This window comes from Suricata suricatta, chromosome 5, assembly GCF_006229205.1.
Source record: "Suricata suricatta isolate VVHF042 chromosome 5, meerkat_22Aug2017_6uvM2_HiC, whole genome shotgun sequence".
NCBI classification, from domain to species: Eukaryota; Metazoa; Chordata; class Mammalia; order Carnivora; family Herpestidae; genus Suricata; species Suricata suricatta.
Genome location: NC_043704.1, coordinates 127,445,902 through 127,470,872, shown reverse-complemented (window position 1 = coordinate 127,470,872; position 24,971 = coordinate 127,445,902). Strand labels below are relative to the sequence as shown.

Genomic DNA, 24,971 nt, shown 5'->3' with positions numbered 1-24,971 from the left:
GAAGTCTCAAAAAATTACAGATTACATCATATGTGTTATTACTACCATATGCTAAAAGGAAAAATACGCTGAACAAAATTTTAATGTTTTCGTTCTGTTAATAAGATGGTAGGAAGTATATGGAGGTTACGATTTGAGTTGGGTAAAAAACGGAAATACTAATCAGTTTAATATATTTTCACAAGGAGTCCTTTGTGTATGCACACAGGTGTTTATGATGTAGTCCTCATTTGACAGAGTTCTAATTCAGTCTAAACTAAAAGGCAAATAATGTCACACACTTCAAAAATATAATTAGGCAGAGGGGGTAGCTCTAAGATCTAGAGGTAAACAGTGAAAATACCACTAACACCCTTATTTTTAAAGTTGTGTTTGGATTGTGTATTTGATATATTGTTTTCAGCCTGAGGGCTAGTGGTGTGGCCGCAAATGAAGACAAAACAAATCTAAGAAGTTCTGTCTTACGCTTTGTCTCTTAAGATTTACTGCTGCTTAGAGGAGCTCCACTTAATGATACAAATGTTGAGGAAAGAAATGTTGAGACTTAGAATTGACAGTAAACAACAGTGTATATTGTATTTGAAGGTCTGTCATTTAGAACATCACTTAGAAATAAAAGATAAACATTTTATTCTTATTCCTTAGGCTCTGAAAGTGAATGCATTGGGCACTTCAAATTAATATTTTCCCTTCTCCGAGTCCACGGAGCTGGTCAAGTGCAGCAGTTGGCTTTAGAGGTAAAAGAATTTTATATTAAAGCATGTTGTCTTTCCTACCACCACTATCATATGTGGTTTAGGCCAATCAAGGCCTAATCAAAATCGCCATCTGAATTTGAATGGAAATCTGTGTGCTCTGTTTTTTTTTCCATTTTGCTTATTAAGCCAAGTAAATATGTTCTTAAAATTTGAGTTAGTATATTCATTTTGAAGAGCAAACATTGCACGGTGTTGCTCATTCCCTCTGTGGTCATTGTCCTGTATCAGAACTTGGGATGAATTGTGTAGTGTCATGCAGTGTGGGTTAATGAGCTTTACTGGGGAAGCTTGGAAGATACAGATGACAAGAAGAGGGGTTAGGGTTCCCCTGATCTCCCAGTGTCCCCAGAGACCAGGGCATATTGCTGGCTACACACTGTAGGTTTGTGGTGAGAGGACAGACCCATCCCATTTCCTTCCGTTGCTATCCCTTTTTTGGATTATGGAAAAGGAGCCTTTTCAATAAGGGTTACAGACAGACAACTGGGGTGTTATACTCTTTCCAGGCGCTGCCTAGGAAAGCAAGCTGCCCAGAGCCTCAGGCCTAGGGGAGGGTGCAAGAGAACTTAGAAGCCCCTTCTTTAGGAGAATCAAAGCACTGGTCCCATGAGAAACTGGGTGCAGCCTTTTCCTCTGGGAGAAGCAGGAAGTCCCTAGCGGTAGAGGGCTCATAGTCTAGGCATCCCAGAGTAAATTCCTAGGTTCGTTTTGTAACACAACTTGTTAAGAACACTACTGTAACAGGGTTATGAGCAATTTATAAATTATTTGTAAAACATGTTCTTAGATTACATTTTGGTTTACGTTTTTAATAATACAAGTCAAATTGATCAGAAATCTTAACAAGCATGTTCTTTTAATTGACAAGCATGTTCCTCTACTTAATTCCTCCATGTACCTTATAACTTTTTTAATGAACATTATTAAATCTAGGATCTGTTGGTTTGAGATGCTGACCACATGGTTCAAGTTAAGCAACATTGATATTTTTTTATTAAAATCTTTTTTTAATGTTTATTTTTGACAGAGAGGGAGAGAGAGAGAGCGTGAGTAGAGGAAATGCAGAGAGAGAGGGAGACAGAGAATCTGAAGCAGGCTCCAGGCTCTGAGCTGCCAGCACAGAGCCTGACGCAGGGCTCACTCACAAACTGCGAGATCATGACCTGAGCTGAAGTCAGAGGTTAACTGACTGAGCCACCCCAGGCGCCCTAAGAGTTAATCCTCTAGAGAGAAAAGATGCCTATTTCTTTATAATAGGAAAATAAGCCATATCTATTGTGCGAGGCACTGGAAGACCTTTACTTTCTCCAAAAGCAAAATAAAAAAGTCCCAGTAGTGAAGATTATTATTTTCCTAACCATTCCCCTCCCCAGTTCTGTGATTGGAAAACATTGTAGTATATGCCATAGTTATGGAGCATGAACCAGTATATAGGATCAAAGACATCTTAATAACCTAAAGATTTTGAATTAGTACTAAAATATTTCTTAGATTTTTATGTTCAGTTCTTACCTCTAAATTAATAGGAAGCTAAGATACATAATATATACATGAGCACTAACATTTAATTATTTCTCAAAAGATCAAAGTAATAAAGCCATTCTTTTAAAAATTAAACGCTTAAAAATTAAATATTTTGTGGGGCACCTGGGTGGCTCAGTCTGTTAAGCCTCCGACTATTGATTTCAGCTCAGGTCATTTTCTCACAGTTTGTGAGTTTTAGCCCAGCGTTGGGCTTTGCGCTGACATTGTGGAACCTGCTTGGGATTCTCCCTCTCTCCCGCTCGCTCGCTCGCGCTCTCTCTCTCTCTCTCTCTCTCTCTCTGTCTCTCTCTCTGTCTCTCTCTCTCCCTTCCCTGCTCATGCTCGCTCTCTCTCTTCAAAAAAATAACCAGGAAAAAAATTTAACTATTTTGTCCTCCAAACATTTTCTTCACTTTTTTGAAGCTTCAGATTTATTTAGATCTGACTTAATTTGACTTAATTTGATTTAGGTCCAAAATTATTTCCCAAACTGTTAATATACTGTTGATTTAATTTTCAGGTTGTGAATATAGTGACATCTAACCAAGATTGTGTCAACAATATTGCTGAATCAATGGTTTTGTCCAATTTATTGGCTCTTCTACATTCATTGCCATCAAGTATGTATGTATATTCATAAATGGGATTTTCAAAACCACAGCATGGTCAACCTGTAGAGGGAGCAGTTACACAGATAAAATAAAACCTCTGGCAAAAAATGGTATCCATGTTTGCTTTGGAGGCTTTTAAGTGGTATTCTGTATATTAAAGTTGTCTTCCTAATGTTATATATAAATTAATAATAAAACTTTTGTATTTTCCATTTCAAAAGTTGGAGGTGAGAGAGATCAGAAAGTAAGGAAAAAAAACCTGGGCTTTTCAGTTTTCTGAGTATGATATACATGTAAGTAATTGAGAATTGACCCGTGGCTTATAAAGAAACATCACTGGTCTTGGATGACAGGAAAAAAATGCTTAAGATGAAAATTACATTGTTTTCAGCTTAGAGTTCAGTTCTTCAGTCCTTCATTATTTCTCCTTTAATGATTTGATGCTGATAGAGATTATTACCACAAAGATAAGATCTGTTTTTAAACATATACCAATCTTATTTCTTGAATACAGCCTGCACCAATATAGGCTCCTCTTAAACTGTGCAGTTGTCTAGCATTGTGTGTGTTTGTGCTTGAATCAGCCTTTTGAAAGACCATTTGATTATGACTCCCAACTTCACCCCTAACAGAACATTAGTCAGTTCTTTGTCAGCCCCTTGGAAGCCGTGTCATTCTTGGCTCATTTCTATCTTCCTCCTTGAGAGCAAGAAACTGTCATTCATTTCATAGATGCCACAGTGCCTTGTATACTTTAGGTGTTTCTTCAATGTTCAGTGACTTGAATGGAGTCGAATTTCCATTGAATAGTTTTGTTTTCTTTAATAAATGACTTTTGAAATAGTTCTCTAAAATGACAGCTTTTGAAAGTCATTTGCAGGTTATTTCTAGTTGGTTTTTCTTTTTTTTTAGCTAGTTGACTCTAGGGGCTATTGGACTTCACTCTCCTAGAGTCAAATTGCAGGGACAGCTAGGTGACCAAAGGGGTATAAAGAGCTGGCAAAGAGGGTGGAGGCTGCAAAGGACAAAGCTGACACTGAGGCAACAATAAAAGCTGGTCACTGGGCTGAGCTACATTCACATACAGGAGAGCGAACATTGGAAGGAGATTCCTAGAGATGCAACAGTACATCATTGAAAATGCACCTCTGTTTAAACATAGATTCAAAGGAAAACAAATCTTTGGAGGGGACAGAGGGAGGCTAAATATTTTATGTATTTAAGGTCCCTTACTTAGTAAACAACGGAAGACATAATTAAGTCTAAAATATAAATGACAGTAGAGTGGGCTGAGATATCTAGGTGCCAGCTACTTTGCCTGGCAGATTAAATGAGATGAAAACATAATATTACACTTTTCAAACTATGAATTCTGTAACATTCTTTTCTTAGTGTAATTTACATTGTCTGAAGTCACTGATCACTGTGAAGATTTAAGTGTGGTACCCTCTGTAAGACAAGTGTCCTAGGTCAGTGCCTGGCACAGAGCTGGTGCACAGTACATGTCAGCTTGTGTGACCATACTGCATTCCTTGAAATATTTTTTACCCTGCAGGTCGGCAGCTTGTTCTGGAAACTCTTTACGCCTTGACCTCAAGTACAAAAATAATCAAAGAAGCAATGGCAAAAGGTACCGTGTAGAGTATTTTCTTCTCCAGTCATGCTCAGTGATGATGAAGTTTATTTTGAACTGTTTTGTATAGTCTGGTAAACTAGAAGAATGCTTTGGAAGGCTTACAGTTTAAAAAAGAAAACTGCATTAAGTTGAAATGAAGTTGAAAATGAATTCAACCAATCAGAAAAGTCATATTCTTTATAGTATAAATGCTAATACTTTTTTTTCCCCTTCATAGGAGCTTTGATTTACTTATTAGATATGTTCTGCAATTCAACACATCCACAGGTTCGAGCCCAAACAGCGGAACTTTTTGCTAAAATGACTGCAGACAAACTAATAGGTCCAAAGGTGAGCGCAAAATGGGTCTTCAGAAAGAAATTAATGATTAAATCTCTGTTACTTTGATACTGATTTCATGAAGTTTATTGAAATATGATGTTGAGGATAAGGACCTGATTTGATATGAAAATTGGGAGATTGGCATACTTGAAATTGTTGCTCTGTATTGCTGCTTTGAGAACAGTTACAGTTGGTGAGGCCTGTACTGGAAATGAAAAGTCTTAAGAGAGTGTTTGGGTTGTGGTGATAAACTGTTTAACTTCCTTGAAGAAAGAACAGAAGTATATTATAAGTTATGACAGAAGATAATTAGGTCAGACTTGGACACTGTCAGGATTGGCCTGTGTAGAAGTAGCTAGTGAAGGGAGATGGTGATCTGTGTTCTTACCCACTCCACCGCGTTGGTGTTCCAAGGCTACACCATCCTCAGGACGTAAGTCCACACAGACGCGTGAGTGCAACAGCTCCCCACTCTGCAGAGAGGTCTTAGATCTACAGTCTGGAGGTGACCAGATGATCTTTGGAATCATGGTCCTGTTTATAGAGCAGGAACCTGTTAATAGTACTTCTAAGTAGAATTCATCCAGAGGTGTAGTCAGGCTACTTCTACTATGAACTCAGCTTATCAAAAGAAATAGTGCTCCCTGAAGTGCTGTCTGTGCCAGCCCACAAAGCAGCACCTTTGAGTCTGCGTCTTGAAATAAAGGCTCTTGAGTCCTCACTTCCACAGTCTGATTTTGCATCAGTAAAACAATTTGGATTTAGTATTTTTTTGGTCTCCTCTCTAGATGTTGAGAATGTCACAGGGCCTGAAACTTTGGGAATAAAGTTAATAGACTGTCGTCACAAGGGTTGATGAAATGAGAGGGATTACATTTGGATGTCTTTTGCAAGGGTCAATAAAACTATGAATATTAATATTTAAATTTCTTTTTTGAGAGAGCACACTCACGAGGGAGGAGCAGAGGGAGAGAATCTTTTTTTAATGTTTATTTACTTTTGAGAGAGAGCACACAAGCGGGGTGGGGAGAGGCAGAGAGAAAGGTAGGCAGAGAATCCCAAGCAGGGTTTGTGCTATCAGCACAGGGTCCAGTGTGGGGCTCAGACTCAGAAACCAAACTGTGAGATCATGACCTGAACTGAAATCGAGAGTTGAACACTGAAGTGACTGAGCCACCAGGCACCTTTTTTTTTTTTTTAAGATTTTATTTTTAAGTAATCTCTATACCCATCATGAGGCTTGAACTCACAACCCTGAGATCAAGAGTTGCATGCTCCACCAACTGAGGCATCCAGGCGCCCCTAATAATTCAGTTTTCTTAAAGCTAGAGTTGGGTAGTACATAGTTGTAATAGCTAATATTACATGATTTAGGTAACATTGTAGATGTTTAAAATAAATATGTACTGAAGTTGACTTTTAGCTGTTCGATATATTTTGACCTTTGAGGTACATGAGGGACAGGGGCGCCTGAGTGGTTTGGTCAGTTGAGCGGCTGACTTCGGCTCAGGTCATGGTATCAGGGTTCATGGATTTGAGCCCTTGTGCTCCGTCCCTGTCAAAAATGAATAGACATTAAAAAAATTGAAATACATGAGGGACAAATTTTATCAAGGTGAGTATATTTACACTTAAATTTTTTGTATAGGAACAATACAAATACCAGCTCCTTAACTGAATGGTTTGCGGGAAGATGTTTTAGAACTGGGGTCAGTACCCTTTTTTCTCTTTTGGTTAACAGCTCTATTGAGATAGAATTGCCATACGGTTCACATCTATCAAGTGTACAATTCAGTAATTGTATCATACTTACGTATTGGGTAACCACAGTCAGTTTTCATCAACCCAGGAGGAAACCTGTTCTCTTTAGCAGTCACCCTTCCCAGCACTAATTTACATTCTAGATTTGTCTATTCTGAGCATTTGCATTTCATGTAAATGAACTCTGACAGTATGTGTTCCTTTGTGACTGGGTTCTGTGACTTAGCATGTTTTTTAAGTTCTAACATTATTGCAAATATCATACTTTATTTCTTTTTATTGCCAAATAATATTCCATCATCTAGGTATACCACATTTGCTTTTCTGTGTATCAGTTGATAGACATGTGAATTGTTCCTACCTTTTGGTTCTGAATAATGTGACTGCAAATATTTGTGTAGGAGTTTTTGTGTAGATAAACATTTTTATATCTCTGAGAGTGGAATTTCTGGATCAAAGGGTAATATTTGTTTAATCTTTTGAGGAATTGTCAGACTGGTTTCCAGATTGGCTGCACCATTTTACATTCCCACCAGCAGTTATGAGGATTCTCATTTCTCTACATCTTATCTAACTTTTGTTATTAGATATATTTTTTTATTAGAGCCATCCTAGTGGGTGTTAAATGGTATCTCATGATTTTGATTTGCATTTCCCTGGTGACTAATAATGTTGAGTATCTTCTCGTGTGCTTACTGGCCATTTTACATCTTTTTTAGAGAAATATCTATTGGTTCACATCTTCTGCTCATCTATCCCTTAGTTGGGTTATTTATCTTTTTACTATTGAGTTGTAATTGTTCTTCTTATATTCTGATTGCAGTCCCTTATCAGATATATGATTTGCAAATATTTTCTCTCATTCCATGAATGTCATTCTGTACTCTTTATGGTGCCTTTTGAGGCACAAATGTTTCCAAATCTGATGAAGTCAGAATCTAAAGTGTATTTTGAGAGAGAAGAGGGTTCGTGTGCAAGTGGGAGGTGGTAGAGAGGGAAGGAGCTGGGTGGGGAGAGAGAGAGAGAGACAGAATATCTCAAGGAGGCTCCACATGGCCAGCACGGAGCCTGACACAGGGCTCGAACTCACAAGCCATGAGTAAGATCATGACCTGAACCGAAATCAGGACTCAGTTGCTTAACCAGCTGAACCATCCATGTGCTCCTTGTAGCTTGTGCTTTTGATCTTATATCTAAGAAACCATTGCCTAATCCAAGGTTATAAATACTTATGTCTGTGTTTCCTCCTACTAGAGTTTTATAGTTTCAGTTCTTGGATTTATATCCTAAATTCATTTGAATTAATTTTTGTATGTGGTGAGAGGTAGGGGTGGGACCAGGAAACTTTTCCTATAAAGGAGCATGTAAGAAATACTTTATCCTTTTTGGGTCATCTGATTTCTTTCACAGATACTCAGCTGTGCCCTTGTAATAGGAAAGCAGCCATAGACTGTAACTGTGTAAATGGTTGTGTCTGTATTTCAGTAAACCTTTATATACAAAACAGGTGGCAGGCCAGATTTGGCTCCTAGTGTCCCAGCCCTGTTCTCAAATAACTAAGTAACCTGAACAGAACTCTGAAGGCTTATGGTCAAAGAATTTGGCTAATGGCAATTGTTTTACTGACGTATTTAATAATATCAGTGAGTGCTTGCTTTCTAATTGAATTCTGTCATGATCAAGAAAAGTGAAATAATTACTAGTGGATGTTCTCTATTATGTAACTGATATAGTTTCCTTTAGTTCATTGGCTGCATAGGAAGTGCAGAACTAAATTTGTAGTATATCACTATCAATTATATAGAGTTTTTTATTTCCTTTGTGGCTGGCTTCATATTAGTCATCATTCAAATAAGTTTTTGACTCTCTGCTACACGCTAGGGCCTGAGAATACAGGCAAGGAGTGAGACAGACCAGGGCAGGAAAGCTTTCCAGTTGATTAGTCTGAGCACAGGCTGGAGTGATATAAAGGAGAAAAATCATGTGAAGACTTCAGCAGAAAACTTCCCAACCTTAATTTTCCCTTTGTCTTAATGCCTCATCCACACAGTTTGTGTGTATGTGTGTTTGGGATGTATTATTGTTATTGCTACTTTTTAAACATAATCACTACACCCAATCTGAGACTCGAATTCATGACCCCAAGATCAAGAGGCGCATGTTCTACCAGTTGAGTGAGCCAGGTGCCCCTATATTATTTTTAAAGCTGCATTTTAAGTCCTTTTTGGAAAAAGGTGCAATATAGTGTAAAAACATAGTATAGCAAAATAGATACACTAAAAAATACTTGAAAGACCCAAAGGCAGCAGCATGAGAAAAATTTGTTTCCAAAGGCAGGGGGCGTGGAGGAGAGTTGGGAGGACAGACCCAGAATACCCAAATAAGAGTATTCTGGGAAGAAGGAACAGCGTGTGCAGGGCATGGTCCAGCAGGGTGTGCTCTCGACCATATATGCGTCCGCAGTTTTGAATTTCTTCAGATACCTTAAATTTGAGGCAGAGAGGAAATGAAACTGAATAGGTAAGTAGGAAGACTTGTTAAAGTTACCTTTGCATAAACTCAGGTTGATCTCTTCTCCCACTCCAGAACATTTGGATAATAGTTATAGCCCAGACCAGCCACACCACAAAACACAACAGTATCATATTCTAGAGATACACAGAACACCCCAACACTGAGCTGTCCAATAGGTCTCTTTTCTTTCTCAAACCCCCTATATAGGTCCGCATTACATTAATGAAATTCCTACCAAGCGTTTTCATGGATGCCATGAGAGACAACCCTGAAGCTGCTGTACATATTTTTGAAGGAACTCATGAAAATCCTGAGTTAATTTGGAATGATAGCTCCAGAGATAAAGTGTCTACAACAGTTAGAGAGATGATGCTAGAGTAAGTAACGCCTTCAGGTAAATCGCCAAAAAGGACAAATGTTCCCCATGTTGTCCATCACCCAATATTTATTCTAAGGATTGATGAAAGTGCGTTTTGTGACTGAAGTTTGATATTCTATCCTCTTGCTTTTTTTTTCACCCAAGGCACTTTAAAAATCAGCGAGATAACCCTGATGTAAATTGGAAGGTAAAATGTACTTTTATTCAGAGGAGGGAATTTTACATTTTACTGTATTTTTTGTGGATTTGTTGTTGTTTTCTAATTCCTACTGAGTCAGTTTGATGACTGTTAGACACTTTGTCATTAAGACACTTAAGAATTCGCCTGGGAAGTCAGGTTTGAAATTTAAAAATTGAATATTCACTTATTAAGTTAGTGCATTTTATTAAGGGATTATATAAAAAACTAGAATAATTAAATTTGATTATATTAATGGCTATTTAATGGGATTTGCATTTTTTGTGTCATGTGTGACTAATGATTTAGTGACTTGATTCTTTCTTTCTTTCTTTAAAGTTACCTGAAGATTTTGCGGTGGTGTTTGGAGAAGCAGAGGGTGAACTTGCTGTTGGAGGAGTTTTCTTGAGAATCTTTATTGCACAGCCAGCTTGGGTTCTCAGAAAGCCTAGAGAATTCCTTATTGCACTGTTAGAAAAGTTAACTGAGCTCCTGGAGAAGAACAATCCTCACGTAAGCTTTAGCCATCAGCAAGGCATTTCCAGTAGCTTGCTAAATACAGCGATGGGGTTTCTGTGAAAACAGCATCCTCAGTGCCCGTATGTTAAGAATCGGCTACCTTTGCCCGTTCATCTTTTTTTGGGGCATATTCAAAAGTGAACATGATTATTCCTGAACCAAAATTGGAGATGCCTACCTTGAAAAATTGCTATTTTTGACAACTATAGAGACTCTAAAGAAGGTATCTGCAACTCCATCTCCAATGGTTGTATTATTTTAAGGAAAAAAACAAACATTCAGTATTCCTCTGGAAGTGTGTCCTGCTAGTGTGCTTGACTCAGCCTTCCATATGTGACCCTTGTGAGAGACATGGAGAAGAGAGTAACTGTACAAGTGGACCTAGTGTCTGTGCTCAAAGGCAAAGGCTACTAGATGGGCAGGAGTGAAGAAGTAGCCTTCCAGTATATAAGGTTTTGTTATTTAAACCTTTAGAGTAAAAATAATCCGATGTACGTGACTGTTGGCAGTATTAAACAGGCTGACCATGGAGCAAGATGATAAAGAGCCCAAGCTGTGTTACTCGATGGTTCTGGATCTCTTTACCAGCTCCACCACTGACCAGCTCTGTAACCTTGAGCAGTACTTCATGGCTCTGTCTCATTTATAGAACGATTACAGCATCTGTCCCTAAGGCTGAGGTTTTAATGAGTTTTGATTTATCGAGAGTACTTAGCATAATGTCTGGCACATGTCAAGTACCTAGGAATCACTAGTCATTAGCTTAGTACAACTTAGAAAGTATTATTAGTTTGCATATGTCACTTTTCATAGTCCCATTTTCTCTTTACTAGGATTTTTGCTACATACATAGTTTCCTTAAAAAAAAAAATCCTCAAAAAACAGCACCTTTGGGAAAACATGTTTTCTTCCTGTATCACTTTTGTTTTGGGGCCCATCCCAATTTCCATGTTTGTTTCAGATGCTGTGAGTGTATACATCTGCATAAAACGAAACAAGTTACAGATTTTTGCAATCCACAATAGAAAGTGCTTTATGACAGCCAAACCAGTTCAGTAGGATTTTTCATAGAACTGGGATACATATTTCACAAGTTCTGCATTCTCCTGAACTCTTGATGCTCCCTGATACTGACCTTTCTATAACACTGACTAAAACTTTCTAGTAATAACTTCTGGGAGATGATCTCTTAAACCTGCAACAGAAATGAGATATAACCTGGCCCAGTGAAAGGCTGCTTAGGTTAAGAGATCACATTCTTGGGGTTCCTGGGTGGCTCATTTGGTTCAGTATCTGATTTCTGCTCAGGTTTATGGGTTCGAGCCCCGCATGAGGCTCTCTGCTGATGCTCAGAAACTCGAGCCTGCTTTGGATTCTGTGTCTCCCCCTCTCTCTCTGCCCCTCTCCTGCTAGCATGCGCACGCTCTCTTGCTCTTGTCTTTCTCAAAAATAAACATTTAAAAAGATCACTTAAAGTTCTTTGACTTTGAATTCATGCCTTTTTTTTAAGATGGGAAGATTGTTATTTTCTTAGGATTGATGAATCAGTTTAAAAAATCAGCACTTAGAACTTGTAGATCTCTAGGGTAGAACACCAAATAGTTTCCAAGGATGTTTAGGACTTAACTTTGTCAGTGTTTTATAGTTTCTTTGTTTTCTACCAGGGAGAAACTTTGGAAACTTTGACAATGGCAACAGTATGTCTCTTCAATGCACAGCCTCAGCTGGCTGACCAGGTCCCGCCATTGGGCCACCTCCCCAAAGTGATCCAGGCAATGAATCATAGGAACAATGCCATTCCTAAGAGTGCCATCCGTGTTGTCCATGCCCTGTCTGAAAACGAGGTAGTGATGAATCCATTTAGTAGCTTATAAATCTGCAATTTATTTATGCTTCCTCTTCCTGATGAATGAATTTTGCAGTCCACATCCCCTTCCTACCACGTGCCTTTCGGTATTGTAACAACTCTTAAACTAGTTTAAATGATGTAATTAACAGGAGACTGAATTTGACTGAGTTTGTTATTAAACTTGAGCTGAATGTAGGTTATTCGAATATTTTATTATTGTATTTACCATGCTGTTACAAGTAATCTTTTCTTGGGCGCTTAGCTGTGTGTTCGAGCCATGGCATCTTTGGAGACCATTGGCCCACTGATGAATGGAATGAAAAAACGACCAGATACTATTGGTCTAGCCTGTGAAGCAATTAATCGAATGTTTCAAAAGGAGCAGAATGAATTAGTAGCACAAGTAAGTGACTTTCTAGATTCGGTACTATTTTAAGAAAACAAACATATCAGGCAAATAGATTTTCACTTGTTTAGCATTGATTTGGTTTTCTGACTTGGATTTGGTAAGGAGATAATCTGGGGGTTTGTGCATGCATGATTTTATATGTTGTATACAAATAGGCACATGCCTCTCTGTACACACACACACACACACACACACACACACACACACACACAGAAAGGTGGGTGAGCTGTCAAAATCTTAACCAACTTCAGAGTACTTTTGTGATATTTAAATTTTAAATTTTGGTTTTCTGCTAACCATTTATTCTTAAATTTACATTGTCAAATTTGCTTCATTCTCTTTGGAAAGATGCACTCTGTTTAGTGATTCCTTCATTTCTTAAGTCATATTTAAGAAACATACCAAGATTTCTACTGTTTTTTTGTTTGTTTTTTGCAAAGAGACTACCCAAATATGACTTGGTGGGTTCGAATGTAGTGTAGACAGACACTGAAGGAGCAAAAACCATTGTAAAAGTGATCTTTCTAAAATGTAACTCTTAAATATATCTGGGTCACTGTTCATCTTAAAAGCTCTTCATTGGCTTTCCATTTCCACCAGATGACAAGGTGACAGCTGACATCCTTACCTCAGTACAGGGCCCTGCATTTTTGTATCTGGTCCTCCTAATTTCCCAGCCCCTTTCCTCTCCCATCGCCTATTCCCACCTACCATTTGCCCCTCATTTAAGCAGGTCAGAAGCACTGGGTGCATCTCAAGGAGGTAATTGGATGCTCTGGAGTTCAAACTTAAAATTGGCTGGAGGGGAGGAGGTGTCGTATTGGAGAAAACTTGAGCTAGTGCTACCACTTGATGGCTGTGTGACCTCAGACATGATGCACAAATGTACATCAGATTTCTCATCTGTGAAATAAAATTCTAACTACTTCACAGGGTTGTTAGGAGAATGGTATCTGTGGATGGTATACCCACTGAGTGTTAGTTACTCCTATCTCATCCCTCTCAGTTTTAGGGTGGGTAGTGAAAACTGTGTGGTACTAGAATATTAGCTAGCTAATTTTAGGCTGACAGGAAGTGTATGGTGAATGCAAAAATTGATGTTTTAAGAAAATGTGAAAAAATATTAAGATATTTTAAATCTTGTGCCCATTATGGTGTCATTAGAAGAGGCAGCTCAGGGTAGTGGCTAAAAGCTCGTGTTCTGCACTCTAGATCCAGATAGAGATTGCATCACTGCCTGTTAGCCATCAACAGGTTTCATCCTCTGTGCATTTTTTCCATCAATAATAATAGTAGTGCATATATCATTATTTGTTGTGAGGATTAAATAAAATAATGAGTCTGAAACATTTAGAAGAGTTGATGGCATGACATAAAATCTCCTTAAATAAGAGTGTCATTATTATTAGATCTATAAAAGAAATCTTGATCTAAAGATTTAAATGAAAGACAGGAGGATGTCTTCTTCCAGGTATGGTTCTGGGGGTGAAATTGTTTCTTCAGTGTATGGTTTACATTGTTTTCAGCATATTTTTATGGTATGCTTCATATTCTTTTCTAGGCCCTGAAAGTAGATTTGGTCCCATACCTCTTAAAATTACTTGAAGGCATTGGCCTTGAAAATCTCGACAGCCCTGCAGCCACTAAAGCTCAGATTGTTAAAGCTCTCAAGGCCATGACTCGAAGCCTGCAGCATGGAGAACAGGTGAGTCTACACAAGGGTGACTTGGATTTGCTGGCTTCGACAGGGTGTTCTCCAAAGCAAGTGTCTTGGCTGGATGATCTCTGCTCCTATCCTCATATACTCAGATAGTCACATGGGAGGCTTCTTTCTTTGAGTACTGATAGTATGTTATCCATTCAAGAAGAAGAATGCTAAAGAATATTGAGTGAGCATTTTGTGCTGGTTAAGGGTTGAGTTCTAGCACGTATTGCTGGATAGTGGTAAGCACGTTCATTAACAATCCCAGTATGCCGTTTTAGAGCACTGTTTTAGTTTTATCCCCTTTCTTTATTAACACTTAAAATGTGTGTCAGCTACATGCATCTCCTGACTTTAAGACAGCCCAGTAATTCAATATTCCTCTCTGGTTTTATTCTTCTTATTGCTTCTGAAGAGTTCCTCATTCAGTGTTACTATCCAACATTGTCTACTAATGCACTCTCGCTCTGTGTTTGTTTAATGTGAAATTTACACAACATAAAATTAACCATTTTAAAGTGAACGATTAATTTGTGTTTTTTATATTAACAGTGATATGCAACCACCACCCTACCTCTGTCAAAACATTTTTATCACCCCAAAAGAAGCCTCTATACCCATTAAACAGTGACTCCCCATTTGTCCCTCCCCTCAGCCTCTGGAGCCACCACTTTGTTATCTGTGAATTGACCGATTCTGAATATTTCATATAAGTGGAGTCATACAATATATGACCTTTTGTGTCTGGCTTCTGTCACGTGGCATGTTTTTAAGATTCATCATGTTATTAGAGCATGTATCAGTGCTTCATTCCTTTTTATGGCTAAAGTATTCCTGTATGTATATGCCACGATTTGTACATTTATCCAATGATAGACACTGGGATTGTTACTATCTACTTATGTTCTTTCATAGGTTTAAATTGATTTAAAGTTTTCTTTTAGTGATTTCACTGTGTTTGTCTCAAGGCTAACTGCAGAAACATTTTTATGCCCTTCCCTATTCTATCAGTATCACCATTTGAAGAGTCTAATATTATTTAAGAAAGAAAACATACTTGCTGCAGTCATTCTTTAACTATATGTTTAGAAGTATTAGGGGGCTTTCCTGCAGGTGTTCTGAACTTGCCAAGCAGAGGTGCTCCTGTGTACCATGTACAGGCAGTTGTCTTACCCTCAGCCTGCCTCAGGATTCCTCTTGATGAAATTAGGCAAGTAACCCTGACACCCATCCTCCAATTTCAAGGGGGAGGAAACAGTGATAGTTTCCAAACTAGCAGATCTTCTACGACCTTCACAAGTAATTATTTCCAGTGGTGCTTCCAAGGTCAGAACAGGAGCTTCTTGGACTCGCATGTCCCCAGATAGATCTCTAATACCTGCCATCAAATTAGCTGACACTATCTCCGCTGCTAGACTAGACTACGAGCACTTCAGAGACAGAGACTGTCTCACATCTTTGTGTCCCATGTGCCTCCACATATGAGGTACCCAGTAAATATTTGATCTGAATGTTGATACGTAAAAGCCTCTAAGTTGGAATTTCCTAAACGTTTTTTTTAAATCTGTATCACACAAAAATAAGTCTTTCGTCTTAGTCCAGTATAGTTTACACACACATGTTATTTGTACTTACCTGTATATACATCAAAGATGAGTATTTACCCATTTTACATTGGGTACTCTGATGCTTTTTATATTAACCTATTACCTCAAGCATGCTGATCAAATCCTCTTCATCGATTTCATAAATTTCTCAAAGGTCACAACCCATAATTTGAAAGACTGCTTTAAGGTTTTTGAATTTATTTTGAGAGAGAGATTACGTGCACAAGTTGGGTAGTGACAGAGAGGGAGGGAGGCAGGCTGTCAGCTCAGAGCCCGACACAGAGCTCAGACTCAGAAACCGCGAGATCATGACCTGAGCTGAAATCAAGAGTCAGTCACTCAACAGACTGAGCCACCCAGGAGCCCCAAGACTGCTTTAAGTTTTAGCTTGAGTTTATAGCGTCTTCTCCCTAGACCCCTTCCTTGGAAATAATTTCATGAGCTTATGCCACACTGTCAGCCAGTTGTTACTATCACAAGAAAATCTTCCTGCCCAAATAACAAGCCAGTAAATTATAACTTTAAATAATAGTGTCCAGCTCTAGAGGGGAGCCTGACTTAAGGTCTTTTTCTTTGGATCTGGCTTGATGAGATGTCCCTGTCCCTGGCATAGAGCATTTGCTGAATGTCCATCTTTGGATCTTTCCTTGGCTTACTTTCCTTCTGTCTGAGAAGTTTGTTTTTTTCTCTTTGGTTCTTCTTCTAACACCCAGTCCTTAGAAATGAGGCTAACTTAATTCATTATGTTTAAAGAGTTTGTTTTACTTCCCTAGGTGAATGAAATCTTGTCTCGTTCTTCCGTCTGGAGTGCTTTCAAGGATCAGAAACATGATTTGTTTATTTCTGAGTCACAAACAGCAGGATACCTCACAGGTAATCCACACCTAATTGGTTACTCTAAAACATATGGCAGACGTCACTGGAACCTTCCTTTTGCCCTGACTAAACTGAAAATAGCATTTAGAGTGTATTCCTAGGCTACTGACCACCTGTCTTGGAGGGTCTCTGGGCATGCAGTGGACCTCTGGGCTTAGCCCTAGCAGATGTCAGCTGCTATTGTGTCGAATGTGTGCTGACTGAAATGTGGACTTTGCTCAGCTTTGACCCAGTGAATTGATGGTGTCATGGGTTATATTTGGAGCATGACTGTGTTGAAGTGTTTATCTTGAACATGTAGAAAGATTAGAGAATTAACTACTCAGAAATATCAGTGTCGGAAACATGATCACATTTGCTATTTTCCATTTCTGTTAAAATAACAGATTGAAACTCCAAATATGAACATTCATCTGTGAAATATTTTTCTTCTAAGTTTCCAGTGATTAATCTGTAGTTTTATAAAATATTTACAATTTTCCTCTTGTAGGAAGAAGTATGTGGGTGCCATAAAGGGAAAGGACATTTTAGTGTCTAGGGATCAAATGATAATATGTTTTTGAAGCTCAGGACATTTGTCTGTTTGACACTAATTGCATAATAATTTTAGAATATTTGTTTTCATATTGGCTTCTGTTTAAAAAAAAAGTCGTACCATTCCGTTGCTATATCTGAAGATGAAATGTAGTCTCTGGTATAAAAGTTCTCAGTTTGAAATTAACCTTAGGAATAACAGGTGGTTTTTGCCATCTGCTCGAGTGTGTGTGTGTGTGTGTGTGTGTGTGTGTGTGTGTGTGTGTGTGTGTGTATGTGTGTGTGTATCTATCTATATAGAGATAGATATAGATAGATATATGTATATATACACAAAAATCCATTCTGCGTCCTCCTCTTACCAGAGATGATGTAGGTAAATTGAGAGAAAAACAGTACCCAGTGGTTTTCATGCCATTGTAATTGAGTAATCCTGATTGCTGGAATAGACGTTTATAAACCACGAAGACTAAATCTCGAGTATTCAAAAATGGGGACTTTAGAGAATTTTTTGCTTGGTTTTAATTTTAGTCTGTTGTGGCCCTACTGCTTGCTTCTTCACTATGAAAACCTTAATATTCATCCACTAAAACTTATAAGGAGAGCCCTAACATTTGTAAACATGCGGTGCTTTTATTGCCCGTCCTGCATGTACATTAAGAGAAGTGTCCTACGTTTCCCTTCTAACTTTTCCATGCCTGTCCTGTGATTTCTATGGAGAGAAATATCTAGAAAATGGTCTTTGTCTATCTCATATCTCTATCTCAAATTTGAGGTGAAGCTGTAGCTTCTAAGAAAGAGTATGTTGTATAGTAGGCACACTAAAAACTTACTTCTTTAGAGTCTTTTTCCAAAAGTTTATGTAATATCACCTTTTTGTGGCATTAATATTCATTACTTTGTATATAAGGATGTTGTAACTAGAAAATCTATCTTATTTTTTTTTTCCAGCTAAGAATTAACTCCATACCTAACAGTTTGGCCCTGAAATATAAAAAGATGTAGATTATAAGCTTTTCTACAGGGACACCTTTCTAATTTGTTGTATTCTCCATTGTGCTTAGTGTTCATTGACTTGACTTGATGGAATAAAAGCCTTTAGATGGTCCTTGACTTAGTAATGGGATGTGGGTCAAAAAGTCAGTGGTTAGAATACAGAAGAGACAGGGATTTATCTTTAGAGAATTTTCCTTTAGAAATCTTTATTTACATTTGCTAATAACTATAGAAAAAAGTACAGAGATTAAAAAGGTTCCTGTTTGTGCCTTTCTTTTTACTTGGATCCCTGGGGTGGCTTCTGAATGAGGTGTGAGAAGCAACTATGATGAGCTCTAGGCGATGGAAAAGAGGTGGGGAAGAAGAAAAGCTGGGGTTTACATCCTCCTCTGGGCCCACTCAGGGCAGCAGGTTCTGTACAAAGGTGGTCCAGGGAAGATGGTATAAATCCCAGCTTGGAAATGGCGTGGTGTTATTGTGGCTGTCCTGCAGGCCCCCAGAAGCCTGCAGGCACACCTAGGGACAGTCTAGACTAGCCCAGAACTGTGTTGGCCCTGGAACTGTCCAGTTCTTAGCACATCATCAATCTGGGATGTTCTTTTCTTGAGATGTTAGTTGTTTCAGATTTTCCCATTGGCTCTCCTTGTTTTGAAAGGACTGTGTAAAGAGTCAAAGCACTACCTCTTGAATTGTCTACTCATTGTTTAGGTTGTCAAGCGTTTTCTTTTATGTGCGTGAGCTTTTCCATTGATGCTTTTTGTATTGTGTCATGTGTTTGATAAAAGGGGCAAGTTATTCTGGTAATGGTAAAATCACATTATGCAGAACTCTGTGGAATGTATACAATGTTGCATTGAGTTGGAATTTTAATTGATTAGGGTTTACCCCACCCTACCCACAGCCTGGAGGAGATTCTCATTGTGCCCTGTGTGCAAATGAAGGTGCTGTGGAAATGCACTTTACTAGCCATTTTTCTGAAATACTGATGGTGAGTTTAGCAAGTGAATTTTGTTTAGGAAATGGTGAAAGATAGAGGAAAGTTGATTAGTCTTTCAAAGTAGGATAAGAATGACCAAAAATACGATAATTATTTTCTTTACCCTGGCTGCTGAGCAGATATCATTCAGACACATATCCGGATTGGGATGTAGATAAAATGTCCTAGGCGGGATTACTCTTTTTTTTTTTTAATGTTTTTATTTTTTGAGAGACAGACAGTGTGAGCAGGGGAGGATCAGACAGAGAGGGAGACACAGAATCTGAAACAGGCTCAAGGCTCTGAGCTAGCTGTCAGCACGGAACCCAGTGTAGGGCTTGAACCCACGAACGTGAGATCATGACCTGAGCCAAAGCCAGATGCTTAACTGATTGAGGCACCCAGGCACCCCAAGGCAGGATTACTCCTTGTGGATGAATTTAGATAAGGCTCAGTTGGTTCCATAGGCTCTTTTTCCTGACAGGCTTGTTTTGTTTTATGATAAATGCTTATCTAAATGTGTCTCAATGCAGTTTTACCCACAGTGCAGAAACTGGGGCCCTCAGTTACTTAGCCATTTGTTAGGTTCTAGAAGAGCTCAAAGCCCTGTAAAAATTATTTTAGCAGGAAAAATCCTCAAATTATATCACCTAGAAAATCAGTATAGAGGAAGAAGGAACAGCAGGGAAAGGAAGAGAAGCAGGGCAAGGAGTGGGACTTGATGATGAAGACCTTTGTATAGGCACACATGTAATTGGAATTGGAGATGAAGAACTTTATTCAAACACACACCCCTCTATCTATTTAGAGGCATGTGGCATAGGTAATTTGGCTTCCTGGGGTCATTAAAGGTAGGGTGGATGCACTTCTTAGGGCTCTCCTCAAACCAGTCCATTGGTTCATTATGAGTTAGGACTTTTCTTTTGCCTTGTGTCTTTCTTTATACACCTGTCCCAAGACTATACAATGTGAGCGATGTTAGGAAAGACTCCCTAAGGTGGTCAGTTTACTACAGGACACTGACTGCTGAGGCAGACCTTCCTTCTTCTGTTTTCCCTGCAGGGACTCTCATGTTCATTTCAACAAAGCCCACACTCTCTCCACTACGTTGTTGGCAGCCAGTTCATTTTGCAGGGTTCTTTGGTAATTTTCCATCTTAAGTCTGGCAGCCTGGCACACTGTTGCCACGTGACCCATTTCTGCAGCCCCCACTCTCTCCTCCCACCTTTCCCTGGAGAAAGAACGCAACTGCTCTGTTCTCATTCTAGCCAGACATGTTCTAAAGGAGAAGCCAGGGGTGAGAGGGAAAGAGCATTTCAGACTTATTTACAGAAATATCCAGGAATGGGTTTGTCTTTTCCTCAAGTGGCACACGGTGGGGCCAGAATTTGGTCTCTTGTGGGTGATCCTTCTAAGCCTGTCATGTCACAATTTAATTAGAGCCCAGAAGTTCCCAAGCTTTCCTCAGTTCACAGTGCCATCAATGTCATAATTATTATTATTTTTTTCCCCATCTACTGCTAGGCCAAAAGAAATAATCTAATAGTGAAGCTGAAGTATTAGGTCCAAACAACTTGCAAGTGGTTGTGTGGTGTCCAGCAGATGCTGCTGTGTTTCTCTCTGATGTAAAATACCCAGCAGCACCCCTGTGATCTGTCACGCCGCCGTGCAAGAACAGTAGCCTTCGTCTGTGTTCTACGCGTAGCATTCATGATTTGGTCTCATCGTCTGCTCATTGATGTGACCAAGTTGAGTCCACAATTGGAAGGACTTGGGAACCTTACCAAGCCAGGGTGTTTGGGGGTTTATGCCTACAGCTTCTGTCTTTGGTGAGAGCCACTTAATAGATCTGTGGTAATCCTGCCGCTGCCTAAGGTTTAAAGGGTGATAGGTTGGCGGAAAGTGATGTTAACAGTTGGTGCTGCAGCTCTGAACTGCCTTGCTAAGGGGGTATGTTGACCCAGCGGTCTTCTCCTGAGCAGTCTGCGGAAGGCCTGGCACCCTGCTTGGCAGAAGGGAGGAGTTGGTAGATGGAGGCCTTACAGTGCCTTAAAATGGGAAAATCCTTTTTCCGACTTCTCGAAGTTTAGGGTTCTGAGTGCACATGTTACAGCTCACGCAGGTCGAACTGTCTCTGGCTGTATAATTACATACAATGCAGAGTGCGCTCAGTGGTGCGAGCCATTTCACGTCCCGGATACAAGTGCTTGTACGGTGAAACACAAGATGAATCTGAATTGTGCCCCTTTTGTCCTACATTAGACCCTGTTATGCCTTAGCCTTCATCAAACTGCTCTGCTGTTTGCACTTCCTTATAACTTCCCTTGCTGCTTATATTTCTTTTTTCCCCTCAGGTGTCTCTCCTTCCCTTCTAACTGGCAGCAGCCCCCTTCACCTCAGGAGCGGGCTTTAGATCCGCTCTGCCAGGCAGCTTGCTAACTTCTGTGTAGCTCTCTGAAGCAGGTAGAGAACCATTTTGCTAAATGCATGCCGCTCCCACTGCCTTTCTAGTTCTAACCTTGATGTTCCTTAGCTGTTTGCCTTATTTCCTATAGTTTTAGCTAACAGTATTGCTCAGTTTGCGGTATTATGCTACAATGTCTCTTGCAAGTACTCTGTACAGTCTGTGCAGTGCTTCTGGGATGTTATTGTCTCTGCAATGTTTACGATAAACTGGAGGGCTAGAGCCAGTATCTACATTGCTTATAGGACACATCGTGATAAATGCTGGCATATATACCATTTCTGTGCAGTAGAGACTCTTAGAATCAAGGAAGACCTACAAAATGAAAATATTGTTATCTTTTCCCATAGCGTTCTTGTTTTAACCTGTGACAAATGTCCAGAGCCTTCCTTTTTTTTTTTTAGAGACGTCAGTGTAGCAGCCCTTCTTCATTTGGTGTTACTGGTTATAACAGCATTTCTCTGCACCAAATGAAAGTAGGTTAACTTGAATGTTGATAAAGTGTATTTCTTGGGCATTTCATCAAGTATGACTTTTGGATGGGCTGACTGAGTATGGAGTTTCTTTCCTCTACTTGTTCCTTTTTTCCCCCTCCCCATGTGACATAGCTGTCCTTCAGTGCCCGGGATTTTTTGAAACATTGAATTCCCTGAATTGAGAAAGGCCAATTTTCCATGTTTCCACACCAGTGTCACTGTCCAGCATCAATTTTGAAATGATTTTTAACTTTGTCATATAGTAAAGACGTACCTTGAAAAGGGCACTGGGTGTTTGTCTGTTAAGGTGTGATCAGGTGCTTGACTAGCTTCTGACCTTCTTGTAAAGGTGTTCTCACACGACTCTGCCCTCTAGAAGGTGTGTGTTTTCCTTTCTCTTTTGCAGGACCTGGAGTTGCTGGCTACCTTACTGCAGGGACATCCTCATCAGTCATGTCTAACCTGCCGCCTCCTGTAGACCACGAGGCAGGTGACCTTGGCTATCAGACTTGACACCTTTGTGAGAGACAGTAAATGCTGACAGGCCAGTGCCCAGTCCACATTCCTCCAGCTGATACGTTGAAGCAAACTCTTACTGCCTTTCTCCTGGTTTCATGACAGTGTTATTCCTTTTTCTATAAATATATTTTTATTTAGGAAAAAAAGTCAGTGATTCTAATTATATCACGTTGTAAGAAAGCACTCTGTGGATCAACCTAAGTGGGTAAACAAGAAGTTTTTTTTCTTGATGTATGTAAGCACATTCTGTTCCTTTGTATCTGTTTACAAGACTGTGAATCAAAAAGACAAAACTTTTCTTCCTAGTTTTTATAATGTTTTTTTTGAATTAGCGTGACTGTGGGGTTGGACTGTAATCTACAGAAGTCGGAGTAGGTCACTTGTCCCCGGAAGACAGTGCTTCCGTCTCCTGCACTGAGTTCCTGTGACTGTCCCCCTCCACCATCCAACACTATTAGGTTTTGTCTTCACCCCTGTTCACCAGTACCCCCCTCAGTCAGTAACCTTCTGAGAGCTCACAGTACACGTCGGTGTGTATAACTGGCTTTACCAAATTGAATGAAAAAGGAGCTTGTGCAAAAAAATTAAAAAATTTTAAAAACGGATGTCAAGATGTTATGTAAGAGATTAGCGTAATTGTGAAATGTTCTATACATTATCGAATATATAAAGCTTTCTATATTGAATGTACATTATACAGATCATTCATATGTGTACATAAAATTTTAAAAATAAAGGGAATTGACGGCTTTGTTAATGAGATATTTTTGTTCTAATTTAATTTTTACCATCGAAGAGCTGCTTGTTCCTAAGACAGATCTAGTCGTAGGAATAAATACGGCCTCTCCTCACATCCACAGCTCCTCGTCCAGACCACGCCGACACATCTGATCGGTCCTGACGCCCTCCGGTAATATTTCAGCCACATCTAAATCTCCAGAAACCTAGCATTTCGTTTATTTTCTATTCAATAATTCAGGAATGGGAGAGACTGTTAGTTTTCTAATGGGTGAGACACATTAATTTTAACATTTTTTAAGGCGAGAAAAATTTAATGTGAGATCATATTTCAAATAACACAGATCTCAGCACATAGGTGTCCTAGTATGATCAAAAACTGCAAGAAAACAAAAACACATAAACAGTACAAACACTTCCTAAAGAATGAGGAAATACCCACATCTCCACATTGCCTTTGACAGCAAGAGCCAAGTTTATTCTGTAGTTGATGTGTAAGCAGAGTGGAATGGAGACTTATTCTCATAAGTCCCTAATTCAGACTTTTGCATCATCTCTCAGAGATTGTAGAGTAATATGCCCATGCATGTATTTTAATATACAACTATGGTTTTAGTTTCTAGGCAATACTTGTCATAAAAATATGTTCACTAAAAGAAATTATAACAGCTAATTTAGGATTAGGTGGTATGGGAGAGCACAAATCAATACATTTCCTTTAAATACTAAGAGAACATAAATACTGTATTTATGATATTTAAAGGGCTATTTAAATTAATCCACAGTCACTGGTATTTAAGTAATAGCTCGTTCTTACTGAACATTGTTTGTATGCCAAGCATTCTATAAACTCATATATACATAGTCTCATTTAATCCTCAGAACAAACCTATGGACTTGAAACTGATAAAATTCTTATATTCCAGGTGAAGAACAGGGGCTCAGAGAGGCAAAGCAACCTAGTAAAAGACACACAACTAGTAAGTAACAGAGTAAGAAATCAAACCTACTTAGACCTGACACCAAAGTCTGTCCTGAGCCATGATCCTAACACAGCAGCAAGCTGAAGCAGTATGTAACTAGGAAAACAAGGGTTTTTTTTGTTCTGTGTTTAAACACTTTTTTATTGTAGACCAAAACACAGCTACAGAAAATCTCATTGAACAAATTTGTCGTTAAAAGGCAAATCCCCCTCGAAACTACCATCTCCAGAAGGCCCTTTGGGCGCCCCCAACAAAGTCATGGCCACTTGCGCCTCCTGAAAGTGCCAGTGGTCTGATACTTCCTTGTGTTCCTTTGTAGTTTATCATCCAAGTGTATATCCCTAGGTTTTGGGCTTGCATTTTTCCTTTTAATATATTTCTGAGTCTTTTTAAAGCTTGTGACTCCCTTTCCATCCCCCTTTTCCCTATAACTTTGTTGAAAGCCTGGAGACCATTTGTTGGTTTTCTTGGTCTTGAAGTTACTGATCACACATTCCTAGTGCATTTCAGTTTGTTCCTCTGCCCTTTGCATCTGGAAGCTTGATTAGACTTCAGTACCATCCCTTTGGCAAGACCAGGGGGTGCTCAGGGGTTTTTTTTTTGTTTGTTTGGAAGCACATCATGTCTGTAGGACATGTGAC

General features: G+C 39.1%; 1 protein-coding gene across 3 annotated transcripts in view; it reads left to right on the top strand.

Moving 5' to 3' along the window:
• Positions 1-23,371, top strand: part of DNAJC13 (DnaJ heat shock protein family (Hsp40) member C13) — a 116,764-nt gene extending 93,393 nt beyond the window's left edge. For all 3 annotated transcript variants that reach the window (XM_029940286.1, XM_029940284.1, XM_029940285.1), the window contains 12 exons: positions 646-737; positions 2,803-2,902; positions 4,449-4,523; positions 4,747-4,859; positions 9,333-9,502; positions 9,649-9,691; positions 10,022-10,195; positions 11,866-12,045; positions 12,313-12,453; positions 14,021-14,164; positions 16,542-16,641; positions 22,497-23,371. In XM_029940286.1, the coding sequence (XP_029796146.1) occupies positions 646-737; positions 2,803-2,902; positions 4,449-4,523; positions 4,747-4,859; positions 9,333-9,502; positions 9,649-9,691; positions 10,022-10,195; positions 11,866-12,045; positions 12,313-12,453; positions 14,021-14,164; positions 16,542-16,641; positions 22,497-22,603 (1,439 nt within the window). In that variant the 3' untranslated portion in view covers positions 22,604-23,371. The remainder of the gene's footprint in view (positions 1-645; positions 738-2,802; positions 2,903-4,448; positions 4,524-4,746; positions 4,860-9,332; positions 9,503-9,648; positions 9,692-10,021; positions 10,196-11,865; positions 12,046-12,312; positions 12,454-14,020; positions 14,165-16,541; positions 16,642-22,496) is intronic.
• Positions 23,372-24,971: the final 1,600 nt, after the last annotated feature.